The 14,101-nt window shown below is 27.9% G+C and overlaps 1 protein-coding gene across 1 annotated transcript in view; it reads right to left on the bottom strand.

Annotated features, from left to right (window-relative positions):
- The window catches only part of LOC107444465 (sodium channel protein 1 brain), a 71,178-nt gene that overhangs the window by 46,994 nt on the left and 10,083 nt on the right, over positions 1-14,101 (bottom strand). Inside the window, exons 2-8 of the mRNA XM_016058615.3 lie at positions 12,624-12,903; positions 8,116-8,243; positions 7,686-7,766; positions 6,200-6,328; positions 5,891-5,997; positions 4,917-5,023; positions 2,458-2,612 (exon numbers count right to left, since the gene is read on the bottom strand). Coding sequence (XP_015914101.1) covers positions 2,458-2,612; positions 4,917-5,023; positions 5,891-5,997; positions 6,200-6,328; positions 7,686-7,766; positions 8,116-8,243; positions 12,624-12,863 — 947 coding nt within the window. The 5' untranslated portion in view covers positions 12,864-12,903. The remainder of the gene's footprint in view (positions 1-2,457; positions 2,613-4,916; positions 5,024-5,890; positions 5,998-6,199; positions 6,329-7,685; positions 7,767-8,115; positions 8,244-12,623; positions 12,904-14,101) is intronic.

Below are 14,101 nucleotides of genomic sequence, written 5' to 3'. Positions count from 1 at the left end.
AAAGTGTAATGTAAAGTGAATAAGGTAAAAGTTTCGATTATTTAACAAAAGAAAATGTGAATGAGTAAAGACGAATACATTATTAATAATAACTCATTTGAAGGAGCAAAAATATAATAAACTATCGGCTGGTTTCGTCAATAAAAATTGCTTTATCTTAGTATCTTATGTACTCTACTTTAATTAAGATTCGGAAAGTTTATGAATATTTTATGAATTTTTCTGACAGTTGTGACAGCATATGTCAAAGATGCCAAGAATCTATAGAAAAGTTTTTCGGGGATAAAATATGATATTATGATTGCAATAATATAAAATAATAACACTGTTGACGCAGCTTAAATGTCTTTTGTTTATTGATTTTAGTAAGAAAGAGTTCTATCAGCAAAGGTAGTTTTATTTTGATAGGAATCATCACGCTAACAACATAAGTAGAAATAGCTTTTCCTCTTTCAAGTTTTTGAAAAAGTATATCATTAGAGGCTTTATTTTCACTAAGATCTATACAGTAAGTACCCGTAAAAAATTGTAACTTGAAAAGAAATTTCGAGAAATGGTTTTGCGGAATATATATTTAGAAAATCATAGGTTTTTCATTTATTATGAAATATTATTTTGCTGCATTTGAAACTAAACGTGACGCAGTATTTTACATGCAAAAAAATCGTGTTTAAAGTAGTATATTTTTTTAAAAAAATCGCAAATTGAAAAAAATACCCAAACTTTTTAGCCAAAGTTAAAAAAAAAAATTCTAAGACCTACTCATATAAAAAATATACTTCGTGAATAGTTCAATAATAAAATGTACTTAAAACTCTTGGATGAAATGTTTTAAATTAGAAACTAATGAACCGTACTCCACTAACGTTTTTTCTATGAAAAAATAAAATAGTAAAAATTAAACAAATAATATGTTCATAATGCATTGATTTTAAAAGTGGAAAAAACAAACGCATTATTGAAATGAAAAAAAATTCCTACTGAGAAAGACATGATAAAAAAAAACTACCAAAACATGTTTGATTGCCGAAGAAAAAGAGGAGTTGAAATAGGATTATTAGAAACACCTCCAATTCATAATGCTACCAACCTGGTTTTGAAATTTTTCTTTTCCCTTCCTCACTAGAGATTCTAAAGATTCCTATAGAGCAGGGATCGCCAACATTGATCATCGACCCCTATATAATTTTTCGAAATCTCAATCGACCCCCACAAAAGTAATTTTCTGCTAATTAAAATAAAACTCTATTAGATACTGTGTTTGTACATTTATTTTATGATTTTAAACATTTATTAAAGTAATAGTACATTGTATAAAAATAGTTTTATGAAAAATATATTAATATTGAAATTTAAATACCTTATTATTAAATAATAAGTAACTATGCATAAATAGATATAATAAGTAAAGTAACTAAAGATTTACTGTTTCTTGATCAATGAGATGGGTGTGCCTGGTGTTGTTTTTGCAAGGTTCGCTATATTGGGTTCAAAATTGGTCAATTTTAATTTTCGTCAAAATTGGTCAATTTTGTAATTTTCGTAAAAAAATACAAAGTGTGCTATATTTTTGTCTCGGACTGTACTAATCCATATTATTAATGCTTACCTTCTTTTTTGTGCATTGATAATTGAAATTGATATCTAAACTAAACGAATGGCTTTATCGAAACAATAACTAATTATCCAAAACTGTAAAAGTTTTAATAATGACACTGCAAATATTCAACACAGTTAGCAAAGGTAGCTGAAACTGCGTATGATATTTGCATTTGTAACGTCAATGCTCGTCACACGTGACATTTGGACAAGCGCACATATGCATATGACTTATAAACTGCGCTGAGTTCGTGCCAATGAGCGGTGGTACGTAAATACTTGTTTCACCCCAATAAATATACGTTTGTTAATTTATGTTTTATAAAGAAACTGATATTGAGTCAATTATATAAAAAAAAGTCACAAATGTTACATACTTAGATAGGTATGTATGATTTGCGTATTGAGAACTTTTTCGACCCACAATCGACCCTTCCGAATCGGATCGACCCCCATTCGCCCCCCTGTCTCAGATCGACCACCGCTTTTCTTAAATAGACCCCTGGGGGTCCATATAGACCACTTTGGCGACCTCTGCTATAGAGTATTGCGTTCTTTTCCACGCATTAAATCTTAATTGCTCATCTTTGCTACTTATTTACCTTTATTACTATTTATTTACTTTACTACTTATTTACCTTTACGATCCTTAATGTACTTACCTTCACTTTTTTACATCGTTTTTAACAGAATTTTTAAAATTTATATTAGGGGTGGTGATTGTGGAACACCCTATGTGCCTCTTATATGTACAGATCGGTTATTAAAGGGAAAGTTGATATATGAGGGAAATATGAATTTTCTGAAAATTAAAATTAATAAAAAAAAACTTTAAAAAAAACTAAAAATCAGACTTACCTAGCTCCTGTTTTGTTCCCACACACAGTTGGTTGTCCATCGACGTCCAAAAGCCATGATGACCGATTACTGACATGAAGATGATAAGCTCGATGAGAAATATTCCCGAATGTGAAACTTCTAACACATTTTTGTCGTAATAATCCAATGTAAAGCTAAAATTATAAATAATAAAAAAAAATTCCTTTAATATTTTTTTATTATTACAAATTTAAAAGGTTTGAATAATACAGAAATTTTTTTTTAAATATAATGAAAATTGAGGGGGAAATTCCTGATGGTCAATAATTATGAGTAAGTAGAAATATCTAAGTTTCTAATTTAGCACTTATGTTAAATTTGTCTCACAGAATACCACAATTATAAATAATAAGGAAATAATAAAGCTTTCTTATTTATTCAAGTCATTTATATTAAATAATTATTAATATAAATTTTTATAGAGTTAGTTATATTATTTATTATCATTATTATATGCTTTTTAATCCTTACTTCAGTTTTCAAGAATCGAATTGAATAAAGCTTAATTTTTCAATTGTGTTTTCTCATTTTTCCTTTATTAAACTTTAAAAACTAAAGAGAAACAATCATTAATATTGGAAAAAAATTTATTGGGATATTATTCCTAGACATTTTTATGAGTAAATTAATTCAAATCTGACATAAAACTGTAGCATTTCGTTGGAACAGTTTTGAAGAAAAGTGAAAAAAGTTAAAGTCACTTTTTTTGTTTAACATTTTTCAACAGTTCTTTTTTTCAACAGTTTAATACCAATCAAAAAAGATTAATCGAAAAGCATTAAAAAAATGGATATTATAAATAACACTCTACAATTTTTATGCAATAAGTAATTATATATACAATATGTAACAAAACTTATCGAATTTAAAAAAAGAATTTCAAAATATTTTTTAAATGAAAATTGGTTGAAAATTTCAACTTTTATTTTACGCTTGATTGGCCTCTTAAAAAAGGGCTATTTTCGTTAATTGCTATTTTACAATACTTTATTAAAAATATATTCATTTAATCTAAAAACTAAAGTGTAGTTCTCCTTTTTTATATTATTCAGGAGAAAAAAAACTCTCCTAAATAGTGAAAGTAAATTTATAAATTCCATATTGCACAACATATAACATATTTTACTTGCCACGAATATGATAGTTTTGTATAAATAGTATTTTAAAGTCGTTATGAAGACATGAACAGACACGTGTCATTCAAACATTTAATTTAGTTTTTAAAAGGAAAGTCTGATTGGATCTTTACATATTCGTCAAACTGAGTTATTCCCGAAATAAGTACATCAACCTGAATATTTGAATAAGGCGTAGAACATAGTGAACATAGAGTTTGACCTTTAAAAATATGTTTAGTCCTGAAAGTAATGGGAATAGTAATTCAAATAGGACATGTGTGTTCGTCTGAGTAAAGATTACGAAAAAAAATGGGTAATTGCTTTCTCAAAGAATGAAAGATTAGTCCTTTAGTGCGGGAAAATATTTCTTCTTTCTATAATGCCAACAAAAAAAAACTAAAGGGAGTAACAAAACAAACAAGAGTAATTTCAATAACAATATTATCAGAAAAATTAGTGTTGTTCTATTGTAATTTATAATAAGCATTTACTAGTTGCAATACTTTAGCTTTCAAATAAAAAAAATATTGTACAATATATTTTAATTAATCTTTTAATTAAAATATATAAGAAAAATAAATAATAAAAGGAAATGGAAATATCAGGATAACATTGAATATTTTATGGCTTTTCGGAAAGTATAAGAAAATTAATTAAATAATTTTGCTGTTTTTTTAATTTATCTTTTCTTAATTAACTTTAAAAGGTGAATTAAATTATAGAGGATAGAAAAAACAAAAAATTAGAAAACTCAAAATTACTGTAAACACAACTGTAAATAACAAAACTAAAATATAAACATTTAAAAAAAATTTATTAAAAAAGAACAAAAGTAATCTTTTTCATTAAAACACTTTTGGAAAAATTTAAAATTATTTTAATTAAAAAATATCAATGCCGCTCTCGTTATCAGAACCCAAGCAATGGTTATCCTTAGCTTTTTTAATTGCTACGTATACAATCAGTTTAATTTTTGATTGATTTGATTTTAATTGATTTGACAATATAATTAATTTACAACTGACTCAACAGGTAACGAGCAATCAAGTTTCGAATATTTAATCTTATTTTACATGGTTAACAAGGTAACATTAAGAAGGTATAGTTTTATCAAAATCTTAATAATAATAATTTTTATTCATTTATTTTTCTTAAATGTGAATTACAAGCATTAATTGATAGTTTATACAAAGCGGAACAAAAAATTTCTCACGAATAGCATTCTCGAATTTCCTTTAATGAAATTTAGTTTCCTACAACATAAATTAATAGTTCGAAATTACATTCGAAAACTCAAAACGAAATGCTACAGAAAACTACCTGCAAAGCAAGAAGTGCAAAAACCATCAAACAAAACACTGTTAATGTCATAACTTCCAGCAACATCCCCATTGAATGCAGCATGGCATTGACTATAGTTTTAAGTCCTACAATTAAAATAAATTAAAGATACATTTTAGAAATAAAAATTATGGCAAATCGATTTTATTTAGCAATTTTGACAGAATGGTTTCAAACCATATAAGAATTTATACATATTTATTGCTAAACAGATATAGAAAATATAACTGATATTAAAAAAACATTTACTTCGAAATTGATAATTTTAGTGAATGAGTTTTTAAAATAATGCCATAAGACAATAGACTTATAGTATTTATTCCAGCATTAATTTATAAAAAACAACTTTTTTTTTCTATGAAATGAGACGATTTTATTAAATTATTTAAAAAATTTTATCGCTTTTAAAATAATTTCGTTTTTATTAACCGGCGCAGATGGGTCGTCGGTATTCCTTTTTATATATTTTTTAATAATGATTTAAGCATAAATAATGATTTAATAAGCAAAAATAATGATTTAATTATAAAAAAAAGCAGTTTAATAGTTATGTCTGTTAGATCATCGGATTTTTATTTTTATTAAAATATAAAATTCAAAAAAGTAGTTTGAAATTTTGTTTCATTCACATTCAAAAATTTAACAATAATTGATTTTGTGAATTAAAAAAAAAGCAATAATGAATTTCTGTTCCTCTTAGATCTAAATAACTACGAATAATTGTAAATTAGAAAAATTGTCGGAGAATTTTACCTTTAACACAGAAAGGAACACCCGGTGTTACATGCTTTATTTCATAACCGAAATTTATTAAAAAGCTGAGTATAATTTTTTACTTATTTTGGCCTAAATTAAAACAAATTAATGAAAAAAAGTATGAAAAATATCTTTAATGAAAATTCTGCAAAGTGTTAATAATATACTACGTATAAACTTATATATTTTATAATTACCTGGAGTTATTGACACTGTTTTAAGAGCTCTGAGCACTCGAAATGTGCGAAGTCCGGATAAATTTCCTATAGCTACCCCTATGGCTTGTAAGCTCAGGGTAATATACCTGTAAAAAATAACCTGTAAAAAACCAAGAGCAAGAAAGCATTTTGCCAAAAAAACTATTTTGAATTATCGTATATTATTTATTTTTGATAAATTTAGATAAATTAGATGAAAAATTATTTTTGACTAATATTTTAACAAGTTATCAACCATTAAACATTTATTTATTACCAAATTTACAAAGATACGTAAAAATTACTCACCCAGAAAGTACTACAATAAAATCAAGCCAATTCCATGGATTTCGCAAGTAAGAATATTTATTTAATATAAAACCTTTGGCAATTACTTTGATTATCATTTCAATGGTATATATGACAAGAAACACGTATCTGTAATGTAAACATCCCAAAATCAAGGTATGGTTTATAAGTTAGACATGATCAAAATAAGATTACATAGCATAACGCATAACACTCTAGAGCAAGTTCTTTGCTGTATTTATTCAAATACTTGATCTTGCCTAATTTGGGATAAGGGATTTCAAATCTAAACTTAGTTTTGTTCCCAAAACAACAGATTCTTATAAATGACATTTTTTTTGTCTATTTCTTATTGAAATATGTAAACTTAAAAAATTCATTGCATAACAGAGGGTGCGTAACTGCTTAGACAAACTTCTAGGGGACTTAGGGCATATCGTCAGGATTAAAATCAGAATTATCGTCAGGAGGCACATATGCTCAGAAATGCTGCTGTACGCGGCTAGGGATGCATCTCTATTATGACATGCTCAGAAGCACACGAAGAAACAGTTCATAATAAGGAAGCGCAATAAGACAAAATTTTCGGGCATGGGTTCTATGCAATTTTAATCCTGATTATATGCCTTAACTCCCCTAGAAGTTTGCCTAATCATTTATGCGATCTCCTGTTAAATATAGCGTTTTTAAACTTTTACGTTTCAACAAAAATTAGACTGAAAGTTTCATTCTTAAATTTAATTTAAAGAGAACTGTAGCATAGAGAGGGTAACTGATTGCAGATTTGAAATCAGCCATACGGAGGTACTTAGGATCTCGTTAAAAAATCTCATGCAATAGAAAACAACAAAAAAATTGATCCCCAATGTAATACATTACTATGTAGAAAATATGAAAGAGATCAAGGTAATTAAATTTTAAGAACAATCAAAGATTGAAAAGAAAGTGTTAAGTGACTGAACTTAAAAAATTATCATTATTAGGAAGCTGTTTCAAAGCATTTTTATTCTCGTTAAATGTAGCCACTTAGCACAAGGTCTTTACAGGAATATTACTAATCTACAAAATAAAAAGATAGAAAAAGAAAGAACGAGTACGTTATTTTCCAACCATACGTTATTCCCGAGTACGTTATTTTCCAACCGTTAACTAAATAACAATGAAAGCCATATTTAAAACAAAAATTATCAAAAAAAGCAATTCTAACTATGTGAGATAATAATAAATAAATAAAGATAAAAGTTAAAAATTTCAACATTACATTGTATAAATTTTTTGATTAATAATATGTTATTATATATTTTCATATCTGGTTACTTTGTATTTCCATATCATTGTAGTTATAAAAGCACAAAATTTAAAATTGTAATTATTGTAAATAATATGTTAAATATTTTTGCTCAGTTTGTAAAAATATTTAACATATTATTTACACCTACTGATAAAAATAAGTTCTTTTTCAAAGATATTCTGAAATTAAACTTACTCGGTCTCTTCAATTGGCTGTGATAGAGCTAGGAAGACGCAGTTGATAAGAATTGTGGTCATAACCACTAATTCAAAATACCTAAAAGAAAAACACCCAAATTCTTAAAATCAGAAATTATTTTAGGTTTTTAGTTAAGAGATAAAACTTTTTACGTTCATAAAATTAAAAAAATTTATTTCAGAGAAAATGTTAAATACAGTCATCAAAAGTTAAGAGGGGAAGAAGAGATTTGCTAAGTTTAAATTGGACAAAAAGATCTAAGTTTGACGCTATTGTTTTTAACAATTCTCTATTTTAAATCAAATATCAAGGAATTCAAAAGCTTGTTTCAAAAGATAAGCAAACGACACTGTTAATTTAAAAATTTGCCAAAGAAAACTTTATGTAATAAAGAATAGTTTTATAATAAAAAGATATCAAAACTTACCTGTGACAAGAAATTCTAATTGCATATCTTCTAATTATGGACCATGGGCTAAAAAGAAATAATGAATCTTCGGCAGAATATCTGTACAAATAATAACTGGAAGACCTTTTTGCAATCACGCAGAAAGTCTGGAATGTAAATGAAAAAGAATAATGTTGCTTGTTGTTAACTAATCGTCTGACAATGAAAATAAATTTTTTTCTCACAATTTCATTTCCATTAAATCGTCTGAAACATTCTTTTTCAATTTTGAATGTAGTATAGTTTATTTCTCTTGCAAAGCTGACTCCAAAATTATTAAACAAAAATGTGCATTTTTTCACAATTTTTTGCCAATTAATATTTAAGCCAATAATGCGGAAATATTTTTTCAAAATTTCGAATAAAATTTAACCTTTAAAGCTATCTTTAAAATTAAAAACGATCCACAAGATGTGGTCAAATTTTTTTCATATTTCCTTTCCTATGAAATTGTCTAAATTAATATTTTCAAAGTTTAAAAAAAAAAAAAATATTTATTTCCTCAGAAAAGCTGCTTTTAAAATCATTAAACAATTTAAAAATGGGACAATTTTTATTTGTTCACAATTGTGCTTTGATAAAATCATCTGAAGTTATATTTTTAAATAAGTAATATTTTCTTTCCTTATGAAGACTACATCTAAAATCATTAACGAATTTGAAAAATGTTGAAAAATGTTATATGTCAGGTAAATGCAATGATCAGCTTGAACATGGCAGCAAAGACTACGTCACGAAATTAGCACTCTTAAATTTACCTGAAAAGACGCGTTTATTTTGTTTATAGTTATGCCTTAAAAAGGAGTTTAAATAAAACTCAATGATTTAAAATCAAAGATATTTGACATAAAAAAATAAGTTAGGCACATAAAAGAAAAACTAATTTAGAAATAGAGCTAATTCGTTTAGGAGAATGGAAAAGAAATCACTACAATTAACACATTCGTTTGAAACCACTACAATTAACACATTAACACATGTTTGATTAATTTTGATACTAGGTACTAATTAAAATAAAAAAATAATAAGCTATGTACTAAAAGTTAAATTAGTGGATAAATAGTAGTTATTTAGGAAAACAAACTGCTGCTAACTATTGTATACTACTACTGGTGCTAATGATGCTTAATTTTATTAAAAGGTTCTAAAAGAAGTAATTAAAAACAATTATGTACTGAAAAGCAATAAGGTATTAATACATTTAGTGGAACTGCAAGAAATCACCGTACTATTATTGATGCCAATGATGCTCAATTAATTTTGATATGTATATAATGGGTACTAATTAAAACAAAAATGCTAAGCTAAGTGCTAAAGAACTTAACTAGTGGACAAATGGTACTAATTCGTTTAAGAGACACGTTAAAAAAATCCCCATTTCATTAATGACAGCAACATTTCTTAATTTATTTTGGTAATAAGCACTTTCGGTATTACAGTAATTGGTGTAGTTTTAATTAGTACCAAGTACACTAAAATTGGTACAATTAGTATATGGTACCTATTAAAACTGCTTCAAAAATATGCAATTATAAAGATGAAGGGAAAAGAGGTTTCTAATGGGCCATCGAAAAGGATAAGTATCATAAAAAAAGCACTTAATTGTGAAAAAAGTTTGACTATTATGTTTTTGCCTTGAACAAGAGCATTATGCCAAATGAATCTAAATGCAGGTAATCTTTATTTTGATAGGATTAACTACTAAAACGAATTTCATTTAATCTAATAGCGTAAAGCCATCGGTAATAACAAAAATTAATACTAAAAAAATCATTATTTTAGGTTTATTAATTGTGTTGGTAAACGTCAAGACCAGCCGGTCGAACACTTCCCGTGTAGTAAATGGTAACTGGTGCACGTTAAATCTGTCGGTTCACAAAGTCCTCCGTGTTCGCATAACAAAACATGCCTCTGGGGGTATTGAACTGTAGATTGATCGTTTTCTGGTTCAGGTCAAAATTACGATCTGGAGATGAATGAATGGGTTCACCCTTTAAAACTGGTTGTGACGTGCGTGTGGCTAAAGTCGTATTCCTGGCCATAGATGACCACTGAAAAGCAGGAAACGCACTCCCTGCCTTAAAGTCGCCTGGTTTCCTCAAGAAGACTTGCTGGTATTGACAAGTGGCATTAGAAACAACAACAACTGATTTATTGACTGTTTACTTCCCCCCCCCCCCGTAAGAAGAACGGGTATTCAACTATTACAAACTAATCTTTTAAGTGATATTTTAAGCATATTGTTGAACAAAAAAATTTACATCTTTACAGTTTGAACGAAATATTAAAGCTAGTATCGCCGAAATCCTCTATCCTCCCAAGGTTTGATCAATTTTCATAAACATTTACTTAAATTTTTCTACTTTATCGAGAACTTTTCCACGAGAATGGAAGTTTTATTTTAAATTTTCAATATCTCTTTGAAACTTTAAAAAAAATGTATTCCTTCGATTATTTAGATTAATTTAATAAGAGATTTCGCCAAAATATTTTTTTAGAAAAACTCCTACTTCACCAAACAAATATTTCATACAAAATTGGAAATAATTTTTTTAAAAAGACGTCATTAAAATCACTAGAAGTACATATTTATTGCTGCAAACAAATATCAATCATTTATGTTATGTCAATTTTTTTAGGTAACTATAAGAATATTAAACGCTGCTTAAAAATTTCTAGAGTATAAAAAATCAGCTAACCCTTTCGGCCCCAACGGAACATACATATCTCGCAGACGAAAATACTATTGGAACATATGCGTCCTGTCTAAAAAACCCAGTGGGACACATATATTCCAATCCCCCCTCCAATTGCCCAGATAATTCATTTTTTTTAGCAGAATATTGTTATTTTTACCTTATTTGATCCATTAAAATCGTAATTTGGCGTTTTACTGAAAAAGAAAAAACTGGTCTTTAAAGGGCTAAGAAGCCCTAGGCAAGACAATATATCACATCTTGACTTCTCATATTTACTAAAAAGATAAATAAATCACCCTGCGTCCTTGTGCCCTATATCTTAATTTATATCCATTTATTTAAAAAAATTAAGCTACGAGGTCGTCTAATTGGTAATAAATCAACCTTAAATTTTATACAAAGTTTCATCAACAGACATGTACAATTAATTACTCGAATCAACCCTTAATCTTCAATAACCTCATTTCCTTCTAGGTAGAGATTCTCTTTAAATCTATCGATCAGGAATAAAACTTACAAAAAATGTAACTTTTCTGTTGTTCTTCCGATAAGTTTACGAAACGAAAATGAATAGCTTCTAGAACAGTCTATTTTTAAAATCCTAAGCAACACGAATTTCCTGAAGGTCAAGATGTTGAACTACTATTTAGGACAAAAGGCCGAAAACCTAAATTGGGTATTTCATTGGCATGTTCTAATTATGCAAGCTCTACTTAACAAGGAATCGATTAAGCGAGGTCCGCTGGTAACGATTCATCTAACCAGTATTTATTAATTCCAAAGAAAAAGAATTTCTGGTAGTGCTCTTTTCTTAAATAGGCTTAGCTTCTATTAGTGAATGAGACATTGGATAATGTAAGTTGGAAGCTTATCTATTCTGACATAATTGACTTTCTAGAATGGACATCGGTAAAAGAATAATACAGAAAGACAAAAAAAATAGCTTAATTCTGGTAAAGTTATTGGGGGCGAAATTTTGAAAAACGCGATGATTTTCATGAGAGCATTTTTCATTTTATTATAATTTTATATAGCAATAAAACCTTTTTAAAAAGCAGAGCTAAAAGTTTTTGAACAATTAATTCTCATAGTGATAGATTTCCTTAAATTTCCATTTCTTTTTTTAACTAAGATGGCGACAATGTTTTTTTATGGTTTTCAAACTCATAGAAAGCAAGTCCTTTTTTTTTGTTTTCCCTTCTTTTTTTGCAGTTTGGAATAAAGTAAATATTTAAAAAGAAAAATAGAGCTTGATGTTAAGGTAATTTTTATTTTAAGATCAATTTTTTGATAATTTAGCAGCCACTTTTCATTTTTTCTTCACTGCATCATTCCAAATTTGTTAATATTATAGCAGTATTAGATGGCTAGGATATCTCTTTAGATATAAAAACTCTAATCCAACTAAATTAGTGATTTTTTTTTCAAAGACAGAAGGTACACGAAAAAGAGGAAGACCCCACGAGGTGGAATGATTCTGCTGAAAGAAATCTAAGGGATCTGCTCCAGATAGAGTCAGATGGAGGAGACTCATGCCCTGCGACAAACTGTAGTACTGAAGAAGAAGCATTATAGACATGACGATCAATATAGTGTAACCTTTGAATTTACACAGCTTACCTAACCAGAAAAATTATCTCAAAATTGATTGTAATGTATTAGATGTACTTAGTTTTATTATTTATGGGTAAGAACTAAAACTATTTCACAAAATAAAACTCCTACAAAAAGTTCTAAAAAGTTTAAATGTTTTGTGTTCAATATTAAAATGTTTTGCGTACAGCATACCTTATCTAATCCAAACTGGCCAACATCTTCTAACGGGGTATAAAATATTTTGGAAGGTAGCAAATCTGGTGCGATGCAAACACATTCTCTCTCGGGTAAGTTGGTGGCCCTCTCTTTTTTAAATCCATGCTCTTCTCGACGAGCTTCTGCAGATCTGCACCTACTCTCTTGGCGAGCAAGCGACTCGCGAGTATAGGGTACAAGTCGCAAGCTCCCAGCCGACCACGTGACTTCATCCATCCAGGTGATGATACTATCTCCTCATTAAACCAACAACCATCTGTAAACAAAAGGAATTATTTAATTTCATCCATTAACAACAGCTGGAATGAATGGAAAGAATACAAAAATTGAGAAAGGCCTCTTAAAATTATCTAAAATGAGGAAAACTTTTGATGACTGATATATGATGCATAAGTGGTGTAAGATATGAGGTAATAAAAAGAAGCAGAGAACAAAAAAAATTGCATTTATTGACGTCATTAAACAATAAAATGCTCAATTCAAACATATTATAAAAACAAACCAAAAATTTAATTTCTCGGATAAAAAGGAGTTTCATTAAAGACTATGGTTTCCCCTGACTGTAACCATGTCCCATGGAATCAATCAAATTTTCAAAGAGAGAATGCCACGAATATGTTCTATTGGGTTTATATCTGGAAAATAAGCTAAACAGTAGGCAGTAGGTTCTGAAAATAATTGTCCTATGACTTTGAGCCATTAGTGAGCCTATCTTGATAATGCATAGATAATGATGTTTTGATAAAGCATCTTGATAATGAGAATTACTGAGATGATTCCCTGACTTATTAATAGTTAGCACTTATTAAATAGAAGAATTTGGGGTCAATCTTTTAAAATATTAAGGTTGATTTTCAGTTCGGAAAAATACAGTCGTGCTTCTATTTAACAAACTTCCATTTTGAGATTTTTTTTTAACATTTTGTAAATTTCTTCGTAAAATAACTTCCAAGTAGCGAAGTAAATTTTTCTATTTAACGAAATTTTCTTCCAGATCCACTTTCCCTATTTCCCGAAATATTTCAGAACATTTCAAACTTATTTTATGGGGAAATGACCTTGAATTGATTTTCGAAGCCACTTAATTTTCAGAGATCGTAGCAAAATCCCTTTCCCATTTTGTTTGCATTTCAAACGAAAATCTCAAATAAAATTAACGGATTTTATCAGTATCAATTAAACTTCAGAACGTAATGTATGTTTAAAATTGCTTTTATAATAAATGCAGTTGTAATTTTATACATAAATTTAACCTTTTCTAAATTGAAAATGTATTTAGCATGATAATTTAACACTGGATAATGTTTTGCTCTATTCTTGCTTTCCGTGCAGATTTCTTTTATGGTTAAGATTTACAAAATAAATAGTAGATACTAGTTTACAAGATAAAGGTGTATGAATTGCTATTTTAATTATGTCTACTGTTTATGAATTTACAACCTAATTTGTGTTAT

Source organism: Parasteatoda tepidariorum, chromosome 6, assembly GCF_043381705.1.
Source record: "Parasteatoda tepidariorum isolate YZ-2023 chromosome 6, CAS_Ptep_4.0, whole genome shotgun sequence".
In the NCBI taxonomy this organism is placed as follows: Eukaryota; Metazoa; Arthropoda; class Arachnida; order Araneae; family Theridiidae; genus Parasteatoda; species Parasteatoda tepidariorum.
The sequence above is the reverse complement of the archived record's forward strand: the minus strand, read 5'-3'. Positions and strand labels throughout refer to the sequence as shown.